Here is a 20,965-nt window from a genome sequence, read left to right as displayed (position 1 = left end):
TCCACCCAGCAAAGGGCAGGCTGATGCATAGGGTGGGCTTCTGCGCCCACGCCAGGGCCTCACTCTCCAGGTCAAACTGAGTCCCAAGTGATTCAAGGTGATCGGGTCAGAACTTTCACCAAGGCAGGCTGGCTTCTGAGCCAGTTCTCTGAACCCCTGTGTTCTGTCTTATCCCACTTGGGCCTCAGTGAGTGGGACGGTCTTCCACATGGCTGCTCTAGTGTGGAACATGTCCTCTGTGATGAAAAGTCAGAGCCGTAAGAGCCACAGTTTATAAACTGCACTGTGACAGGTGCTTGTGGCGGTAACTTATACATATACACACACTCATCTGCTAAATAGCCACACCAACCCTACAAAATATCATTTTCTTCGTTGTGGAAATAAGAAACCAGGTCCAAAACCATGAGGCTAGGAAATGGCAGAGCTCATCTGAGCTGGACTCTATCTTGATCCAAAGCTGCGTCCTCACACCACACTGGACCATGTTCTGGATGGGCTGGGGAACCACACCTCAGGTCCCCGGTGTCCCCTCCCCTGCAGTGGGAGCTACAGGCAGAGACAGGAACTGGTGTTCTGCAAGAGTTACTAACGGGGAGGAGTGCCCTTGGTCGAAACAAGAGAAGACAGACCTTCAGAACACACTTCTACGCATGCGCACGCACGCGTGCACACACGCTACAGCTGCCACTATGGCTCTTTTACGTACCGCTTCTTTACTTTCGTGTGTCAAAATACCCAAGACTGTAAAGACTTAGTGATGAGGACCGCTGTGAACGCAACTTTCTTGGTGTTGCACTTAGCCGGGTGCACTCACAATCAAGAAGCGAAACCATGGTTTTCTGGCAGAATGCTACACCTTTAAATATCTACTTGCCATCAGTATGACTAGAATAACTGCCAGCTTTTTATTTTATGACTTTTACACATAAAGGAGGAAACCACATACCACAGGGGAGGTGTTTGCCTAGCACGGTCACCTATTACGATAAAGCAGACTCTAATTACCTTGACTGAATCCAGTAAACTCCTAGGAAAAAATCGCTTCAAACCAACATCTTTTCTGAAATATAAAAAGAAGTGTATTAACAAATAACACCACCAAATCAATGAATAACATGACATTGTCACAAGAACATAAAAGCAGTTTAAATTATTTACCCTTCCACACGTTAATCTAGAAGGAAATAAGTATAATAAAGCTCCAATGTACCCGCACAGTCATGAAGCAGGTGGGACAAGTAATTTTCTAGATCTGTGCAGGAAACACCCATACAAGTTGGTTTAGGTAGAAAGTCTTTTTTTTTTTAAGCCTTACTATTGCAAACCCTCTAAAATATTGCCTCTTTGTAAATTACAACATGTAAACAAACTGTGCTTCTCTGAACATTGTTTGAAGGTTAGCCTTATAAACCTCGATTCCAACTGGGTAATGCTGTATTTGTAAAGAAAGTAGACTGGCCTGATTAGGGAAAGATCTGGGATATAGCAGGGAAGTTTAAATAACTTAGATTAATCCTAAAAGTTGACTGTTTTTAAAAATAAACTTTTTGATTAACATTAATCAATGTTTATAATCTCAGTTTCACACAGGAAACAAAACAAAAAAAGAGAAATTAAGTGAGTGACCTAAGGTCAAAAAGATTAATGTGTGGAAATGCTGAAAATCCCAGTCATTTTCTTTAGATCAAGCTACAAAATCAATCATTAGTAACAAGAGCCTCAAAGCATTCTGGCCAAGAAAACCGATGGAAAGAATGGCTCACTCTCATTTTCTACTTACTTTGGGTACTAAGTGAGCCAGGCTTCTGGCCACTAGAGGGCAATCGTGCGCTAGTAAGATGAAATAAAGCCTCTAGACATGAAAGATTATCAGGAGACACATGGAAAATATAAAAGGATCAAGAAGGAGAAAAGCGAAATACAGGTACCTTTTCAGGATTACATAAAAAAGTAAAATGAATATAAAGTATATTAAAAAAATAAAGCAGGGATGACTTCTTCACACGTAACTGTGAGTTAGCAGGTATTACCAATGAAACCATAGAAAGCATGTCAGAGTTTATATGGTTGACTCTAGATCCCAACGTTTTAACCCCCTATCCCATACTCTACTAGTTAGCACCTAAACCGGCGAACTCCCTGCTAAACGCTGGTCTCAGTTCTCACACTCTTCTTCACTCTGTGATGATGATGATGGCCATGTCCACTACCCGTACAAAATCCTTCCTCAGCTCCCATGACACACAGTTTTCTGGCTTTACTTATCAGCAAATTCATACAACTCCTGGCTTTCCATTTATTTTTCTAACCACTTTTGTTTATAACTTCCCTTCCTTATCTTTTCAGATATGAACAGGGAAAAGTGTCCACCCAAGTTCTTCCACTTTTTGTTGCCTCCTAAAAAGACAGGAACTTTGCATTTTAAGGATTTGGGTGCTAATCACTATGGGAAGTAGCAAAATAAGCACATAAAAGATAAACCAACACCCTAGAATCTTAGAGGCATTATTCCTGAGCATTTTCTTCCCTATCTTCCTTTGCAGGCAGCTATTCCATAATAAAAAGAACTTATTTTCATAGAGGGAGCTCTGCACTGGAATCCTGGCTTTGCCGTAGGAAGGATTTGGCTATGCCTTCATGCCTGTCAACCTCAGTGACCCACGTGTAAAACAGGGATGCTAATCCCTGCTGCCAACAGCGGTGCTGAGGAGACAGTGAGAATGTGTTAAGTCCCTAGAACTCTACACGGGTAGCTCCCCTTCCCCTGGAAACACCCGGGACGCCCCTCCTGTCTGGCAAGAGTCTGGTCTACAGGCCTGACTAGCCGTCGTCTTGAGCAGAGGGAGGCATGACCTGATGTTGCCAAGAGCAGACATGCTGTAGGGAGGAGGGGAGGACACAGGCCGGAAGGCAGGCGGGAGGGAGGCTCTGCCGGGAGCCCAGAGGAGGGCGGTGGGAGGGAGGGTGCGCAGCAGAGACTCAGGGATGCTCTGGAAGCAGAGCCAGCGGCGCTGAATGAAAGGTGACAAGGGAAGGCTGAGGCACCAGGAAGAGGAAGGCCGGGGGCCCCGGGGGGCCTCCTGGGACTTCTGCTTCTGGCGAGGGGTCGAGCAGGGTGCACGAGACCTCCTGGTGGAGAGCTCAAGGAGGCAGCTGGCCACGTAAGTCTTTGGATGGGGGGGCAGGGAACACCAGGGCCAGGGATGGCCTCTTCCCCACGGTGAGACCATCAGCTGCCACTACTCAACACCGCTCTGCGGCTATCGGTTGGCCAAAAAGTTCGTTCGGGTTTTTCCATAAACTATTACAGAAAACCCAAATGAACTTTTTTGACCAACCCAATATTTTTCTTAGAGTTCAATGGAAAGGAGAAAATTTATCATACTCATTTTTGTCACAAATGGAAAATTAAAGATGGACCAAGGGGGTTGAATTTTTCTGTGTGAAAATAAAGCCTATTACCAGGTGTTACTTTTACTTCCAAGGTGAGGACAACTCCATTTAAGGAAAAAAAAGCTAAGGCCAACTAATGCTTAGCAAGTATGCAGTTTAGTTTTTCCAACTACTTTTGAGTAATAATGAGTCTGTAACACCTGCCCATACATTAGAACCCTTTAAAATGGGACACAGGGCAAGTCAGAAAATAAAAATGAGGCTAAAGAACACAGAATCGCTGGGAGAATTCCATACCACCACCACCACCCTCCACACATTCTGACTTAACTTTACCAAGAAGCCCATCTATGAGGCTTGGCGGTGGAGGACACTGGGAAACACCTCAGGCGCTGCGCTCACAGTTTTAGGGAAAGCCTCCTGAGACACCTGCATTCAGCACTCTCCAGGAAGCCTGGCAGGGCCACACAGGCTGTCCCATCTCACACGTGGCCACCTCCCTCCAGCCTGTGTCGGGCACTGGCTTTCGAGGAGCTCTCTGATGGGCAGCAGGCTAGCTCTCAGCTTTATGTGACACAAAACTCACTTGAGCCCAAAGTCTGCACAGCTGTGAGGTAAGGTGAACAAAACAGTAAACACTACTGATGTAGCACAAACAAAATAAAACTACTGGCCTTTATAATGAGGCAATTCTTTACTATGTAAATAGTTACCAAAGGGTAGATCCTAAATACAGGTGAACTCATTTGACTAAAACTAGCTTTCATGAAACTTTTAGGATACAGCCACCCCCCAATTCCCAAACCCCAGTATCAGGCTGTCAGATTTCCCACGTGAGCTCAAAGGAACCTTCTTAACCCACACGCGCAGGTAACGAGATTATTATTAGGTGAGAACGCACTGTCCACAAGAGGAGCCCCGTGAAGGAGTCACACTTAAATTAGCTAAGATTCAGTTAACAATCTAGTTCCCAGATGCACCGGCTCCACTTCAGGTGCTCAGGAGCCACGGGGGCTAAGGGCGTCCGCGCTGGCTGGGCGGACAGGACACTTCACAGCCTAGGGCGCTGCGATGGTGGCGCGGGCTTACAGCAATGAAATCTCGGCCTCGGCTCCCTGGGCCCCGGGGCTCCTCAGAGAGGGCGGTGGGCCCAGCCACACAGCCCCACAGGGACAACTACGACCGCCTGCGACTCCCAGGGGGCCCGCTCAGCAAGACCACCGCGGATCCCGCAGGAGGGAGTGGGGGCCAGACAGGAGCCTGGGCTGGGGCTGCCCGTGCACGGCAGCAGGATTTCCCAGTAACTCTTCCTCCGACTTTTCTCTAAGATGCAACTCACTCTGATTTGAAGCTTCAAAGAAAGCAAGCCTGTTGTACTCCCCCGCTTCCCCACACTGGGCACCACTTTAGGTATGGGGGGGAGGGGGAGAGGGGAGTCACTGCCCTGCGGTCTCTTCCTTGGGTGAGACACTGACCCGAGCTGTGTAAGCACGTGACAGGCACCATCAGACAGCATGCTCTCAGAGCCCGGAAAGTTACTCGTTGAGATTCGGGGTGTCTGGGGCTTAAAACTGTATTTGTGATCAATTTTAAACCAGAATTTTCTTAGTTAACGTTTAATTTACCTCTGTCCTTCTAATGAAACGTTCAGACCACTGCTGGCTGATGAGGCCGTCTTGCTCTTTCCCTTTTGTTAAACCTCAGAGCTCTGCCTTCCCCCCACGACTGTGCCATCCTCCTGCACCCCTGACCACACTCGCCGTCAGACGGTCCAGGCAGCAGGCGCCGCTCCCCGCATCAGGGGGAAGAGGCACCGTCCAGCGGTTCGCACCCCGCACCAGCTCCCCGATGATCTTTCTAGAGCGCACTCGGGTACCGCCTAGCTACTCCCAGCCTGGGGCCTTGTCCTGCGCACACGTGCGTTCACACCCAAAACCCATGACACAGCAGGCCTTGGAGCCCTGAGGCTTGAATAGCTTTATTTACATACATTAAGCTTCTTATAAGTGAATTCTCAGGTCAAGTATAAACTTATCCCTCCTTCGGCACTACTTCTGAGAAGATTCAGACCTTGTCTGCTGGCTTTAACTAATTAATACTTTGTGGACGTAACTCTCATAAATTTAAAGCCCCAGCAAAAAAGGCAACCAAAAACGACTTTAAAATAAAACTATAACGCACGTTTTCATACAGTATCCCTATCTTATCCTCGCCCCAAAACTCTCAAGAATTGAGTATCATTAAGAATATCACTGAGGTCCTTTAACCTCTAAAATGATACCTTAAGCCTCTTAAAAACTGATAAAACTTAGAATTCTCTAACTTCAATGGAAATTGCTGTTTGCTTCTTAATGATCCTCTCCTTCAACCTGAGTAATGAGAAGTCATCTTTGGCCAGGTACACCAGGTGATGCTGCCTTCCTCTCCCGGAGCCAGGTGTGGCCATGTGACACTGTTTCAGCCAATGTCATGTTTCAGAGTGTTTCAGCACTACATGCACTTATGTGTCCTTAAAGGGGGCTGGGGGAGAGAGAAAAGGTCCATCTCTTCCTCCTTGTGACAGGTAAGGTCAACCAGCCATCTTAGGCTACCAGGTGGCGGCTATGGATGATGGTGGCAAGATTCAAGGGGCCTAGTGCCCTGGTGATGAGGAGCACTGACTGCCTAGCACTCGTTTTATGTGAAAGAGAAAGTACCTTCTATCTGAGTTAAGCCACTGTCAATCAATTCATGCCAAATCTGTGAGCATCCCCTTCACTGATAAATTATTACAGGCAGCTAAAAAAAGCACTAGATTATTATTGACAAGAAAGACAATTTTTAAAAATGAATGAAAATAATGCACAATTAGAATTAACCTCAGCTAATTTTATATCACAAATTTATTCACTGAGGAAGTATCGATGGAATACCTAATAAACATCAGACACTTTGCTAAGTGCTGGAAATATCAGGAGGTCCCTACATCAATACAGCTTACTCTAGTAGAGAAGAGACACAGTTACACAAACAACTACAGCAAAATACATTAAATGCAAAGATGATTAAAAATGAATTTTTAAAAAAAGTAAACCACTTAATAAGGAAATGAGCAGAACTGAAAAGTTACGTGATTCATTTAAAATAATTTCACAGTATAATTCTGTACGTTGAAGAAGAATCATTGGTACATAAGATTCTTCCTTCTACAATATCACATTAGGAACCATAATTTTAACACTGTATTATTAGCTTATTTTGGTTTCATCTGTCATTGTCAGCAATGCAGTTTTTAAGCTTAAAACATTTTTCTTAACATATCTCATCTGACTCCCGTCTCTGATTTACAAGAGGCGTGAATAAAAGAGCCACCCGAGTACACTCCAGAGTGCGCCCTGCAGGGTAAGACCCCAGGAGGCCACGTTCTGGGCCTGCGGCTGGAGGTCCACGGCCAGTACTTCCCCTCTGCCTACAGAAGAGGCACCTTGGTCCTACCAGGGTTGGAAAGACACAGAAAAAAGAGACTAATTAATTCTTTAGTTGGTTTAAAGAAAAAATGCAAACGTTTTTAGATAGTGCTTTTCCCACTCTCCGAAGTTGGGCCTGATTATTTATTGCATAATTGAAAATAGTTATTCTGAAATGTGGTAAAGCTGAAGGAGTTTTCTTCAGTACATTATAAATTACAGAGACTGTCCATACATTTTCCGGTGAAACTAAGCAACTATATGGACTATTTCACAGTTTTTCTCCTTACTGGCAAGAAAAGCCAGAACCCTAAAATAAACTAACAAGGAACAAGTAATATTCTGCATTCATGTATAATTCTTTTCCATACTGAGAAAATATTTACACTTCTAAGTGGCTCTAGGCTACTAGCAACAACCAGTAGGAAAGGGTAATGCTGACCCCCCCGAGGCCCTGGCTGCTGGTGGCCAGGCAGGACGGCCTCAGTGTGCTTGGAGAACCACTTCCCAGCCACACCTCATCCACAGCCCTGGCTGGGCCTTTTCAACAGCTGCGGTGGAAGACAGAATCCAGGGAACAGTACTGAGAAAACATCACGATTACACTAGAATTGCTAAGGAGTAAAGAATCTTCACCTTCCAAGAACAAGGTGAAATAAAGAAAACTACAAGATGACAAGAGCAGAATTTTACCACCAAAGACACATATAAAAGAATTTCTAAACAATATACTTTAAGAAAAAGGGAACTGCTATCAGAAGACAGGCTGAGCTACAACAACGAATGTTTAACCAACACAGTAATAAACAAGTAGGTCTGCAGGACCCCACCCTATACACCCGAAGTGCTGGAGGTGAAGAGGGCTGACCCAGTGCCGCCCGCAGGCGGCGATGCTGGGCCTGGACTGAGCTGGGACCTGAGGGAGGGTGAGTTGTGCCATTCACTCCCTGGCTCTCGTCAGATGCCCACTCCAGAGGCCCACTCAGCAGTCTTGGGCCACCAGGCTTTGATTCAAGCCACTTGGGAGCTTGAGGAAGTCAGAGGAACAGCAGAGAGAGACAGCCCAGCAACCCTAGAGTCACTGTCAGATACAGAGCACAAAACAGCTGGCATGAAAAGCTTGAAGAAATAAACGGCACAACCACATACGTGAGCAACAGAGATTACCAGGAATGGAGAGCGTATTACATCACAGGAAACTGAATTTCTGGAAGTGAAAAATATAAGTGGTGAAGTGAAAAACCGAATGGACAGGGTATGTCAAGAAGACACTACTTAAAAGGGAATTAAGGATTTAGAAGACAAATCTAAAGAAATCACACACACACTGCCACAAGAAATAGAGATGAAAAATATGAAAGATGTTAAGAGGTATAAAGGCTGAAAAAACATCCAGTTGACAATTAAAGAGATAATGGCATATATTTTCCAGATGAAAAACATGAATCCACAGAATCAGGAAAACACATCTTGTTCCAAGTTGGGCTTATAAAAAAGAAATCCAAGCCTAAGACATGGTGAAACTAGAAAAGACCAAAAACAGGAGATTGTTCAACTTTTTGTATGTTTATAGTTTCTTTCTAATAAATGACTGGAGAAAAATGATCTTACACTAGTCCACAGAGAAAGTCTCAACAAAAGCCAAAGAAGCTCTTATCACAGAGACCATACTCTCTGATCATAATGCAATTAAGCTAGAAGTTAATTTTAAAAAGAAAGTCAGGGCTTCCCTGGTGGTGCAGTGGTTAAGAATCTACCTGCCAATGCAGGGGACACGGGTTCGAGCCCTGGTCCAGGAAAATCCCACATACTGTGCAGCAACTAAACCCGTGAGCCACAACTACTGAGCCTGCACTCTAGAGCCCACGAGCCACAACTACTGAAGCCCGCATGCCTAGAGCCCGTGCTCCACAACAAGAGAAGCCACTGCAATGAGAAGCCCACGCACCGCAACTAAGAGTAGGCCCCACTCGCCGCAACTAGAGAAAGCCTGCGCGCAGCAACAAAGATGCAACTCAGCCATAAATAAATAAATAAATTTATTTATTAAAAAAAAAAAGTCAAAAAATATCCACACATTTGGAAATGTAAAAATAGAAATAAATCCACAAAACTTTTAGAACAAACATTAGGTCTTGAAACGCAAAATCAGAATGAAAGTAATGGACAGATTTTACCACGTTAAAAAAGAAAAACTTCTGTATGATGAAAAGCTATATAATCATAGTTAAAAGACAAACTGGGGACTTCCCTGGAATCCACCTGCCAATGCAAGGGTCACGGGTTCGATCCCTGGTCTGGGAAGATCCCACATGCCGCGGAGCAACTAAGCCTGTGTGCCGCAACTACTGAGCCTGCGCTCTAGAGCCCGCGAGCCACAACTACTGAGCCCGCGTGCTGCAACTACTGAAGCCCAGGCACCTAGAGCCCATGCTCCGCAACAAGAAAAGCCACTGCAGTGCTCGCTTCGGCAGCACATATACTAAAATTGGAAAGATACAGAGAAGATTAGCGTGGCCCCTGCGCAAGGATGACACGCAAATTCGTGAAGCGTTCCATATTTTTAAGCAGCCGCATAGCACAGGGAGATCAGCTCAGTGCTTTGTGACCACCGAGAGGGGTGGGATAGGGAGGGTGGGAGGGAGATGCAAGAGGGAGGAGATATGGGGACATATGTATATGTATAGCTGATTCACTCTGTTATAAAGCAGAAACTAACACAGCATTGTAAAGCAATTATACTCCAATAAAGATGTTAAAAAGAAAAAAAAAAGCCACCTCAATGAGAAGCCTGCACACTGCAACAGAGAGTAGCCCCCGCTCACCGCAACTAGAGAAAGCCCGCGCGCAGCAACAAAGACCCAACGCACCCAAAAATAAATAAAAATTTAAAATAAATAAATAAATAAAAGACAAATTGGGAGAGAATATATACAACAAATATTACAAACCATGGGTTAGTATGACAAAGATCTCAATAAGAAAAAAACATAAACATAATGGAAAACAGATGAAAAGTACAATTTACAAAAGGAATATAAAACGGCCCCAAAATGGGAGGGTGCTTAAACTCTCTCCTCTGGATAATGATCCCAATGATAATTACGGGCAACATTTATTCAGTGCTGGGCACTATATTAAGCTCTTGACATGATTCTCTCTCTTAACTCCCCACATCAACCCAATATGTAGGCAGGTATCACCATGGTCCCTACTTTACAGATTTGGAAACAGAAACCCAGGGCTTTACTGATCCAGGACAGTAAGTGGAAGAGCCAGCCAACAGGGGAGCAACCTGCTGCTGCAAGAGCCCCCTCCATCGCCCCACTTCTCACACTGAGATGGGGTAGTGAATTCACACAACTTACGCCATTATGAAGGACCCCTGTGGCGAGGCAGAAGCAGAGGAATTCAGAAAGTAGGTACAGCAAACCAGCACAGTAACAGCCAGAAACTGGAAGTCTCTCATACTGCCCCTTCTTTTCCTTAACCATCGAGTTTACTTAATTTAAATATCTTACATATAGAATAACTAATACAAAACGGCCATTTTTGGAATAACAGATAATTCCGTTTTTCATCAATATCCTCTAAGGAGGCCTCTAACTGACAAAATCACGCTGTACTGCTTTGTTCTGTTTGCAGTTGGCAATAGTCACTGGCCCTAATTCATGTCTGGTGATTCCCACACTTCCCATGCCACTGACCCCACAGACACTCTGAAGTTCTGGAGGCACTGATTAATACTCCAGTGGGCCCTCTTCCACATATCTGTTCTCCTGCCGCCTCGATTTCTGTAATTTTTAGAAATAAGCCAAATTCACACCAACTTTAATGCAATTTTTGACTCTCATTTCAAATAAATCTTGAACTTAACGCTCCTCTCTCCAAATATACCTCCAAATCCATCTTGATGGATACCTGCTTCTTCATTTTCTTTCTTTTTACAGACTTTTCTTGTTGCCAAAAACATGCAAATGTATCATCCACGGAGATTTCCCCCAGGTACCTGTTCTCTTCATTCCCATGACACCTCTGGCTCTCACCCGGCTGCCATGGCTCAGTTACCCTTCCCGTTCCGACGTGGGCCTCTCACAACGACAGGCTGGGACACAGTCCACATCACAGTGGCCCTGAGGACAACTCTCTGACGGCCGGGCACGCTACAATGCAAGCCACTGACCTGGCCCTCCTGCTCCAACTTCGCACAATGATTCACCTTTTTAGATCGTCTCTAAGTACCTGCTGGCTTTTTCCTCTTCAATTCTCTCGTTCTTTTTTTTTAAGAAATGGAAAATTTTATTCGAGCCGAATTGGAGGATTATAACCCGGGAAGAGCATCTCAGAAAGCTTTGAGAACTGTTCCCAAGATAAGCTTTTTATTTTAGAATAGTTTCAGATTTACAGAAAAGTTGCGAAGATCGTAGAGAGTCCCTTGAACAGCCCGGCCTGGCTTTCCCTTGCGCTACTATGGCACCTCTGTCATAACTAATAAATCGGCTCTGATACATCATTACTAACAAACCCTACACTTTCAGATCTCATCAGTGTCTTCCCTAATGTCATTTTTCTGTTTCACAGGATCCAATTTAATCATCACATCTCCTTAGGTTCCTCTTGGCTTGTGTCAGTTTCTCAGACTTGCCTTGTTTTTAAAGATCTTGACAGTTTTGAGTAGTACTGGTTTGGTAATTGTAAAACATCCCTCAACTGAGAATTACCTGTTTTTCGCAAGTCTGGATTGGGTTTTTAGGATTTGGGGAAGCAGACCACAGAGACGAAGTGTCATTCTCAACAGATCACACCAAGGGCACACATGCCATCAACATAACCGTTGGTGTTGATGCTGACCTTGACCACCTGGCTGAGGTAGCGCCTGTCAGATGGCCCCACCGTCAGGTTACCTACACACCCTTCCACGCTGTATTCTTTAGACACATGTCACTAAGCAGAGCCCACACTATAGGGTGGGATTTTATGATCTGCCTCCTCAGCCTGTATCTATATAAATTACTTAGAATTCTTCTATGTGGGAGATTTATCACTTCTCTATATATTTATTTATTCAATTATTTATATTCATATAGGCCCACGGATATTTATTTCATACTCTGGGCTATAACCCAAAACTAAGTCATTCGTTGTTGCCCAAATGCCCTACCTTTGGTCACTGGGACTCCAATTTGATGCTCTGACAGAGCCCCACCACCTGCTTTTCTGAGCACTTGCTCCTTTCCAGCTCTACAAGATGCTCTAGGCTCATCATGTATCTCCCCCTGCCCCTCGGATCAGGAGTCCTGCTTCCTTTCATTGAAGAATGATATTAGAAACCAAGATCTAGGCACTGGGTACCATCAGAGATTTTTTTTAAGCTGTGGTTTTAGTGATTTTATAACATAGAAAATAAACCAACATTTCTGTCTCCTTTTTCATTTAAGTAACACAAATGTTCCCTCAGAACTGAAAATCAACATGTCCCAACCAACTTACCCTCCTTCCCTTCAAACACGAAATTGTTTCTGTGACTGACATGCCCACTGGCCCAGGACAGAAAACCGAGAGTCCCTAGATGCCTCCTTGGCCTCCTTCACCCCAATCCAACCAGGCAGCCAGTCCGCAGACCCTGACTCTGGTAAACTCCCACCTCCACTGCTCCTGCTATGGAGTCCACATCAGAGCCTCATTCTTGCTCCAGGAGAAAGGAAAGATGCAACAGTTTCTGGGTTCCTACTTCCATTTTTAACTTTCTTTAATATCATTCCAATTTGGGAATATGGAATTCTCCATCACAAAGCTCCTCCTGTCATGGACCTGGTTCATTGAGTCATCACAGCTCAGGCTCAGGACCGAGTCCTCTGGAGGCCGTGTCAGAACGCCTGGAGCTGTTTACAACACACACCCCCGCCCTCCCCCACGGGCAAGGTGTTCTACCCGCAGTGAACTGACGTGCACGTTTCCGTGTCTTCGCAAATGCTGCGCTCTCTCCCGGGGCTGGCTGGTTCCCGAGCAGCAGCCCCCGCCTGCCCACGCTCCTTCTCCACCACTCAGGCTAGACAACATCTCCCATCAGACATCAGACATGGAGTACCACCCCACACACACTCTCTAGAAGCTTCTACTTCAATTCCTACTATATTATTTTACAACTCTGCTTACTGTCTGAGAGTCTCCCTTCCAGCTGTAAGCTTCCTGAGGCTGAAAACTTTGGATTATCCACTTCTGCATCTCTAGCACTTAGCTGCCAAGGACTCAGTAGATGCTCAATAATCTTTGTTAAATGAACGAATAAACAAAGAAACAAATGGATATTTTTCAAATATTCCTATTTTTCAAAAACCTCCATTTGAAATGAGAACAAACCCAGCATGTACCTGAGACAAGACCTTCAATGATTCCTCTGATTCTGGTAATTTGTATTTTAAGCAGTAGGAAGAGTCTTTCAGGCTGAGGAATGTGGCAATTTTAAACAAAAACCTAAACCACCTAAACCACAGTGAATGTTAGTTTTTTTTTGTTTTTTTTTTTAAATGTTATTAATGGTATTGTTGCTTCTATGCTGTCAACTGAAGGGCAGGGAAAATTCTACTTAAAATAATTCTGCCTACTAAGATATCCCAGTTCATCTCTAAAAGTTTTCATTCAACTCTAACAACTCCGTGTTTTATCCTTATTTAATCTGTTAAGAGGCACAACATTATATGATGGATGTGTCCATAAACACACAACCACAAATATTTAGTGAGTGCCTTATACGCTGCACACTGTCACGAAACTTACATTATGCTAATACAGTAGGTCCAGAAATCAAGGGATGAATCCACGCCGCAACGAGACAGGCTGCCCAGGGCGCTACCTCACTTGTCACAATTGGGACAAAGGAGGCTTGTGTGACTGCAAAATAACTATCACATCTACCACCAGTTATTAGTGCAAATGGTCGGACCTGCTCCATAACTAATTCCCTCAAATATTTACTTCTACTTTTATTTTCAAATGACCATACCTCCCCTGTAAAATCTTGTTTTCAAAATGGTGGGATATTATACTTTCACAGTGTGATAGCAGTTGGGCTGACCCGGAAAGTCCAAATAAAATCCAAAGCCATGTCAAGTCTCTATTATCGCAGAGTACTTATGGACAACCTTTTACTTCACTGTAGTAACATCTTCCAAATAGCACAAGAATTTCAGTAATAATATGGCCAGGAAAAGTGCTGGCAAAAAGTTGCACCATTGCTAACAAAAATAAAGCTGGAAATAACAAATATCAGTGATTTTTTTGCTGAATTAATTATCAGCAGATAAAGTGCAGAACTTTCCGCCTCCCAAGACATAAGCCCCACTTTGTCTTATATGCATTTTAAATACTCTACCGTAATAGTCTAACGACTGTTAACTTCACTATTGGAAAAATATTCAGTTATCCTAAATTTTCTGATACATGAGCAACAAATAACTCCCATCTTTCCACTTTTTTTAAACTAAGGGAAAAAAACCCCTAATAAACTTATAAAGAGAATATAAATAATAACAATTTCATAGTTCAATATAAATTAGAAGTGAAACTCCATCCCAATATGGTTAAATCTACAGATAGAAAAGCTTATTATTTATGTGTTAACATGCCAAAGAATATTAACCTTACGACATTTATCAACAAATTTAAATGTTTGCTAACACAACGTCACCAAGAATTCATTTCTTAATAAAACTTTCATCTTTCGGATATAAAAGTTTTAGAAACAGAAGTGTTTCAGATTTAATATTAAGTTTTAAGTAAAGATAAACCAGTAAAATCTACAGTTTGAAAAGTGACTTAGCTCTGAATGCTTGCAGGCAGCGCCTGGACAGGCCGCACTTACTCTAATACTTCATAGTTAGACTTCTTCTCCAGGGCGTTGCCCCGCATCTCCCAGTACGACCGCCTAGAAGCAGAGAAGATACACACACTCATAGACTGGTATTGGGAATGTCTGCGATGTTAAATGATTAACAACTGTGAAAGGGGGGTATCTAACCACTGCACGGCTAAGCCACAAACATTCTCATAAACAACGAATAAAGAACAAATTTGATTCACAGCATTTTTCCTACATCCTAATGCAGCATAAATCAGCTAACACAGACCGTATCTCTACTGAACAATCTCACGTTCCCTTTTGATGTGAAGCAGGTCTGGCTCTTTGCAAAATGAGAAACCAGATTCCAGCTGTAAAAGAGATCAGCTACATTCGCTACTTGTACTTGGCCTTTCCTCAAGGGACAGTGCCAGGAACCCCAGGCTGCCCCTGTGGCCGGTGCGCACCCCACCTGCTCCTGGGAAGACCCACAGTTACTAAGGAAACAGTATGGGACCTGCAGCAGAATCATCGCAGTGGGCTAGTCCAGGTAACAGGCGCCAGGCTCTGCAGAGAAGTGCTGCCTATCTCGCTGAGTGTTCACAGTCTGAATTTTACCTCTTATTCCAAGTTACATGTTCAAGCAATTTCAGGTCTTACTGGAACCAAGTCCTTTCTCTGCAAAATCTGCCCCAAGTGGGTGGGATTCTCTGCATGTACACAGTTATCTCACAAAGAGACAAGGTTTAGCTTGAGCTGCTTTGGAACACACAGATATTACAAATCATCTGAAGTGATTTCCCAGGAGAATGTGTAATCAACAAGACTGTTTCAAACTTGTCTGTAATAACATGAATACTGGTTTTGCTTTTTAAATTTGTTTGACTTTTTCTTTGGCCTACTTAAAATCGAAAGTACTAGATTTCAACAAAAAATTTTAAAGGGCCCAAAAAGGATCACTTAATTTGTTCTCCTGTTTTCAATTCATGTGGGGGAGGAGTTTGGGAGGGGTAGCTGGACGGGGGACTACTTTGTCAAGTTTTTCCCTCAGAGTTCAAAAATCAGTGACCTCAAACAGGGGAGAGGAGGAGAAGGATAAACGTAAATGGGGAGGCCAGAGTGGGAGGGGAACCCAGAGAGGCATGCATGCCATTCGCGTGGGACCTAATGCTTCTGGACCCTTCTTCCAAGCAATACATCACAGCATTGTCTGTGGGAAGGAAAGAGTGCCAAGTTTGCTTCCCAAGCAAAAACTGTAAAGGCCAGGAACGGAAAGAGACCAGTGAGAGATGGCTTTTTTTTTTTTTACTGGGATATATAATTAAGGTTGAAAACAAATTTTAATGAAGAGTTGAGAGTTATACTTTTTTTTTTTTAATTTTTTATTTATTATTTATTTATTATTTTTATTTTTGGCTGTGTTGGGTCCTCGCTTCTGTGTGAGGGCTTTCTCCAGTTGCGGCCAGTGGGGGCCACTCTTCATCGCGGTGTGCGGGCCTCTCACTATCGCGGCCTCTCTTGTTGCGGAGCAGAGGCTCCAGACGCTCAGGCTCAGCAATTGTGGCTCACGGGCCCAGTTGCTCCGGGGCATGTGGGATCTTCCCAGACCAGGGCTCGAACCCGTGTCCCCTGCATTGGCAGGCAGACTCTCAACCACTGCGCCACCAGGGAAGCCCCAAGAGTTATACTTAATGATCTTTGGGTCTTTGTAGGAACGGGTATTTGATAGCCTTATGTAATATAAAAAACAGTGATCTCTCGGGAAAATTATCACTAACTGTTTTGAGTACACGTAATCAAATTTTAGCTAATTTAACCAACACATCTTAAACTAGCAGCCTGGGGTAAATTTTTTCTTTTTTTGGCTGCGTTGGGTCTTCGTTGTTGCCCGCGGGCTTTCTCTAGTTGCGGCGAGCGGGGGCTACTCTTCGTTGAGGTGCACAGCCTTCTCATTGCGGTGGCTTCTCTTGTTGCGGAGCACGGGCTCTAGGCGCGGGGGCTTCAGTAGTTGTGGCTCACGGGCTCTAGAGCGCAGGCTCAGTAGTTGTGGCGCACGGGCTTAGTTGCTCCATGGCATGTGGGATCTTCCCAGACCAGGGCTCGAACCCGTGTCCCCTGCATCAGCAGGCGGATTCTTAACCACTGTGCCACCAGGGAAGCCACAAGCTGGGGTAAATTTTAATTAAAATTATACCTGACAAAGGTAAAATATTTCTTTCACTCAAAGTTTTAAATGGTGGCACAGAATACATGACAAATGGTGACAAATGTTATCAGAAATAAGAAATACATTCTCAGTTTCCCATCCCCCACAATGGCAGCCATTAGACATATATGGCTATTTATGTTCAAATTTAAACCACGCTGCACATCTGAGTACTCAGTACCCATCTTGGCTAGTGGCTGGCACATGGGATCTCACAGATACTGAACATTTCCTTCACCACAGAAGGTTCCATTGGGGAGCTCAGCCTTAGACTTGCTTACATACTTGTACTCTTATAAATCATTCAATTCTAAACATAATATTTTAAAAGATTCTAAAATTAGCAATGTCAACATAATTCGGAATATTTTCAAATTTTACTCAAGTTTTATTCAGTATTTTATTGATAATCTTTATCAGGAAAGGAAAATACCTAGAAAAAATAGCAGAAAACATGGTTGAATGAAGACCTCAATGTCTAGTTACCCCCTTACCGTATTTCTAGACAACCCAACTTCAAAGCAATGTCCTGGTCCACTTGATCAGCGATCTCCAACATATAATCACTCTTCACCTACAATAAAAAGGAAAGGGTAAAATAATGTTGTTGTAAGAGAATATGTTTTAAACTTAGTCATTAAGTAAATGTTTACTGGGTGCCATTTACATGCTTTATACACAGTGTCAATAATCACGCTAGATGCTGGATATAAAATGAGTTAATACCAAAGAATAGTTAAAGAGTCAAACAGTCTTCCTTTATGAAGAACATACATGATCTATGAGCACTTAAACGTCATCTGAATCACAATAACGTCAAGCTGCTTTCTACCCTTCGTGTTGTCAAAGGGAAAACAAGAAGGGAGATCTCCATTTCCAGGCAAATTGGCGGTGGCTGTATTTTCTGAACTCAAACTACAGTCCCAGCACCATTTTTTGGACCTCAATGCAAAGGCAAAGAAAACTAACATTATTTCAAAATCCATTTAATCCTGCAACTGATGTGCTTCCACCTAACCATCGACTATAAGTGATTAATCGGCAAAGTGACAACATGCTTGAAGTGTGATATAAAGAGAAGGATCTATCAAATTGTGCAAAGGCCTTCCAACCAATGACTGTGAGGGACTGATGTCAGTATCTGAGAGCACGTATCAGTGTGAAGATGTTTTCAAAGATGAAATATGTAAAATCTCACAGCTCAGCATCAAGAGATCAAGATCTGCAATTGATTTTGATGACAGGGAGCACTCATTCTGAACCTTGATTAAGTGAAATGTTACTCCTCCCCCAGAAAGGAACTCTGCTCCTCTCATTAGTAGACCTGTATTACAAAAAAACTGCACTCAATTATTATATTATGAATTTCACCAATACAAAACTCCGTGGAAATCTGTCTTGTCTCTTGTTCTATAAGTATTTCATAATACCCTTCCCTCCATTTGGCCTCTTGACCCTCAACTCTAAAATATTTACTCTCTGGTTCTTCACAAAAAACGTATGTTGACCTCTGCCCTAGGAAAAACTCCACAGATCCTGTTCTTCAACTATTGCTACCTAGCCTGTCAGTTCGCTTGTTCAAAAGATTTCTAGTCCCAAGTTAACTACTTTGCCAACCTTATAGTGATAGTTCATAACCTTCCCTTGAAAAGACCCCCAAACCTCCCAACCTCCTTCCTCCCGTTATTTTAATTCCCTGGCCAGACCAACAAATACTGAAACCAGCCACCCACCTCCTTCTCCACGCTTATTGCTGAGCAACTGGAGAAACTCTGCTCTGTGCTTCGCTTTACGTTCATGACGACAAACCTCAAACGATCGCCTGAGACTGCTTGGAAATTCAGCAATGCCTGCCTAGGAAGCTTGGCAACACACTGATTCACATTTTCTCCAGTCAACCAGCCACATCTCTTTCTTACAGAGAAAATAAAAGTCTTCAGACGGGGATGCCCTCTTTAACGTACCAGAACCTATAACCTGAGGGGCATGTGTGCTCACCTACTCACTCCTCTCAGGATGGGGGCGATGCCCGCTCAGCCAGCAGTGATCTATTTCTGATCTAAACGCCAAACCTTTGCTCTATTTTCCTCTGAAACCTTTGCTCTATTTTCTGCATTAGCACCTCTACCTAGGTGGTCCATAAACACTGACTGACTGAAGACTGAGCAAATGAATGAAAGAATAAAGTCATCAAACTAGGGTTTGGATACCTCTGTGTGTAAATGTTATTTTCCATAAGAGTTACAAGCAATAGTAATTTCTATTCCTTAAATATAGCAGGCATTTAAGACTGATTCAATAGAACTGAATTATTCAACCCACTAAATTAAGTAAAAAGCTTTGATTCTAGAATCACTCTGTTTACACTTCAATTGGCTCTTTCTCCTCTACAGCAAAAAATAAATACAAATTTTAAAACTAACTTTTTTGCATCTTAAGTAGGTTTATTACTAAACACAAAAATGGAGAGATAAATAAAGACTGTATTTATGTGAGTTAGAGAAACACCACAGTTGTTCTGACTCAAGCATTCAGTGGATCTTAGCTTATGGTTTGGTGCAGACTTTGAAGCAACCAGAGCAGAACAGCAATTACATGTTGAGGAAAATGCATCATTACAAAACTATCTTAAGATTAGTTACTATAATATTTAAACACTATTCAAAGGCAGAAAAATGTAATCACATGCTTTATTCAGTCATCAAAACCAAATTCATATTAGTTGCAAAAATGAAAAAAAAGAGAAAATTAACTTAACGATCTTTATGGAAAATCCCTTTATTTATGAACATGACTTAAAAGTTCTGAGAGTTGTTTTTCTTACAGCAACAATCTACTACTCTTGACTCAGAGCTGTATGACTACGGCCTGAGGCCCATTCACTGTGTGCGGTGATCCATGTTTTCTGCCAAGTGTGTTGATCCACGATGGAACCAGCCATCTCAGCAGACCCTCCCCTCCTCCTTACCCCACCCTGTGGCAGCTGCCCTCTGTGAGGACAGACAGCAACCCTTCACAAGGTCCCTGTCACCCAGGCTCCAGAGGGGGTGTTCTCTGAACCACTGTGCACATCACGTCCTGATGTTGGGCTCATGCAATTTTCTTCAAAATGTAGGGTTTTTAACACTCAGTGTTCATTTCTTTATAAAACATTTCTAACTTTCATGCTTTCATTTGTGAAATAAATGCAATTTATTGAACATTTAAGTGTGCGTATATATAGCTATATAGTTGCTTACAGTAAATATACTCACATTGCCAAGTCAGACAGATTTATACATAACTCTCATTTAATATTCACAGCATCACTGTGAGTTGGACCCTACTATAATCCCCAATTAAGAGCCTTAGAAAGAACCTAAAAAGAATGAAGATGATAGCAGAGGAGCTACTTATTATTCCAGGGGTTAGGTATTATGCTGTTTTAGATACATTATTTATAGTCTGTACAATAACTCTTCAAGATAGGCCTTAGTCCTCTTTTATACATAAAAACCAGAAAGCTTAATTACTCAAAGTTAATGTACTCAAGGTCACACAGCAAGCGTTAAACTTAAAACTCAAAAACCCATCCACTGACCCCCATAACTCAAGCTTCAGTGTGTTCCTATACCTTCTTGTGAACTCTCAGAAAGTGTAGGCATTCTCCACTAGAAGGAAGATTAATGACCAGTAAGGACCACAGCTCATAACCTTGGTAGCCCCAGGGTCTAACATGACAGCTTCACATGCATGCCCCAGTCTGTTTTACCACTGTCATTGTGTTGTATTCTTTTTTATACCATGGATTACTATTGTTTATTAACTCCAAATCCAGCAAATTTCCAAGAGTCTTTCAAGCAAAGATCTCTGAATGTTGTTCTTTGTTTTATTAAATTAATTTGTTTCCATATTGATGTCAAATTCCTGCTTAAAAAATAGGATGTATCTGGACTTCCTTCTGTGGGCAAGTATTGTATTTACATTCATGAGTTTTTTCACCTTATTCTGCAATAGCACTAAAGCACAGGTTTTAATATAAAAACCACTCACATCTCTAATAAAAGTACTAATCCTAAATTGCTCCATAATTTATTCCAT

General features: G+C 42.9%; 1 protein-coding gene and 1 non-coding gene across 14 annotated transcripts in view; one reads left to right on the top strand and one right to left on the bottom strand.

The window, feature by feature from the left end:
• PTK2 (protein tyrosine kinase 2) overlaps positions 1 to 20,965 on the bottom strand; it is a 256,529-nt gene that overhangs the window by 116,869 nt on the left and 118,695 nt on the right. For all 13 annotated transcript variants that reach the window (XM_057532273.1, XM_057532274.1, XM_057532264.1 and 10 more), the window contains 3 exons: positions 17,380 to 17,459; positions 14,704 to 14,766; positions 1,009 to 1,063 (listed from right to left, as the gene is read on the bottom strand). In XM_057532273.1, the coding sequence (XP_057388256.1) occupies positions 1,009 to 1,063; positions 14,704 to 14,766; positions 17,380 to 17,459 (198 nt within the window). The remainder of the gene's footprint in view (positions 1 to 1,008; positions 1,064 to 14,703; positions 14,767 to 17,379; positions 17,460 to 20,965) is intronic.
• On the top strand, positions 9,301 to 9,407 carry LOC130705568 (U6 spliceosomal RNA). Its single transcript, XR_009005851.1, has one exon. It is a non-coding gene; the product is annotated as a U6 spliceosomal RNA (small nuclear RNA).

The sequence above is a fragment of the Balaenoptera acutorostrata genome, chromosome 17 (genome assembly GCF_949987535.1).
Source record: "Balaenoptera acutorostrata chromosome 17, mBalAcu1.1, whole genome shotgun sequence".
In the NCBI taxonomy this organism is placed as follows: Eukaryota; Metazoa; Chordata; class Mammalia; order Artiodactyla; family Balaenopteridae; genus Balaenoptera; species Balaenoptera acutorostrata.
The sequence above is the reverse complement of the archived record's forward strand: the minus strand, read 5'-3'. Positions and strand labels throughout refer to the sequence as shown.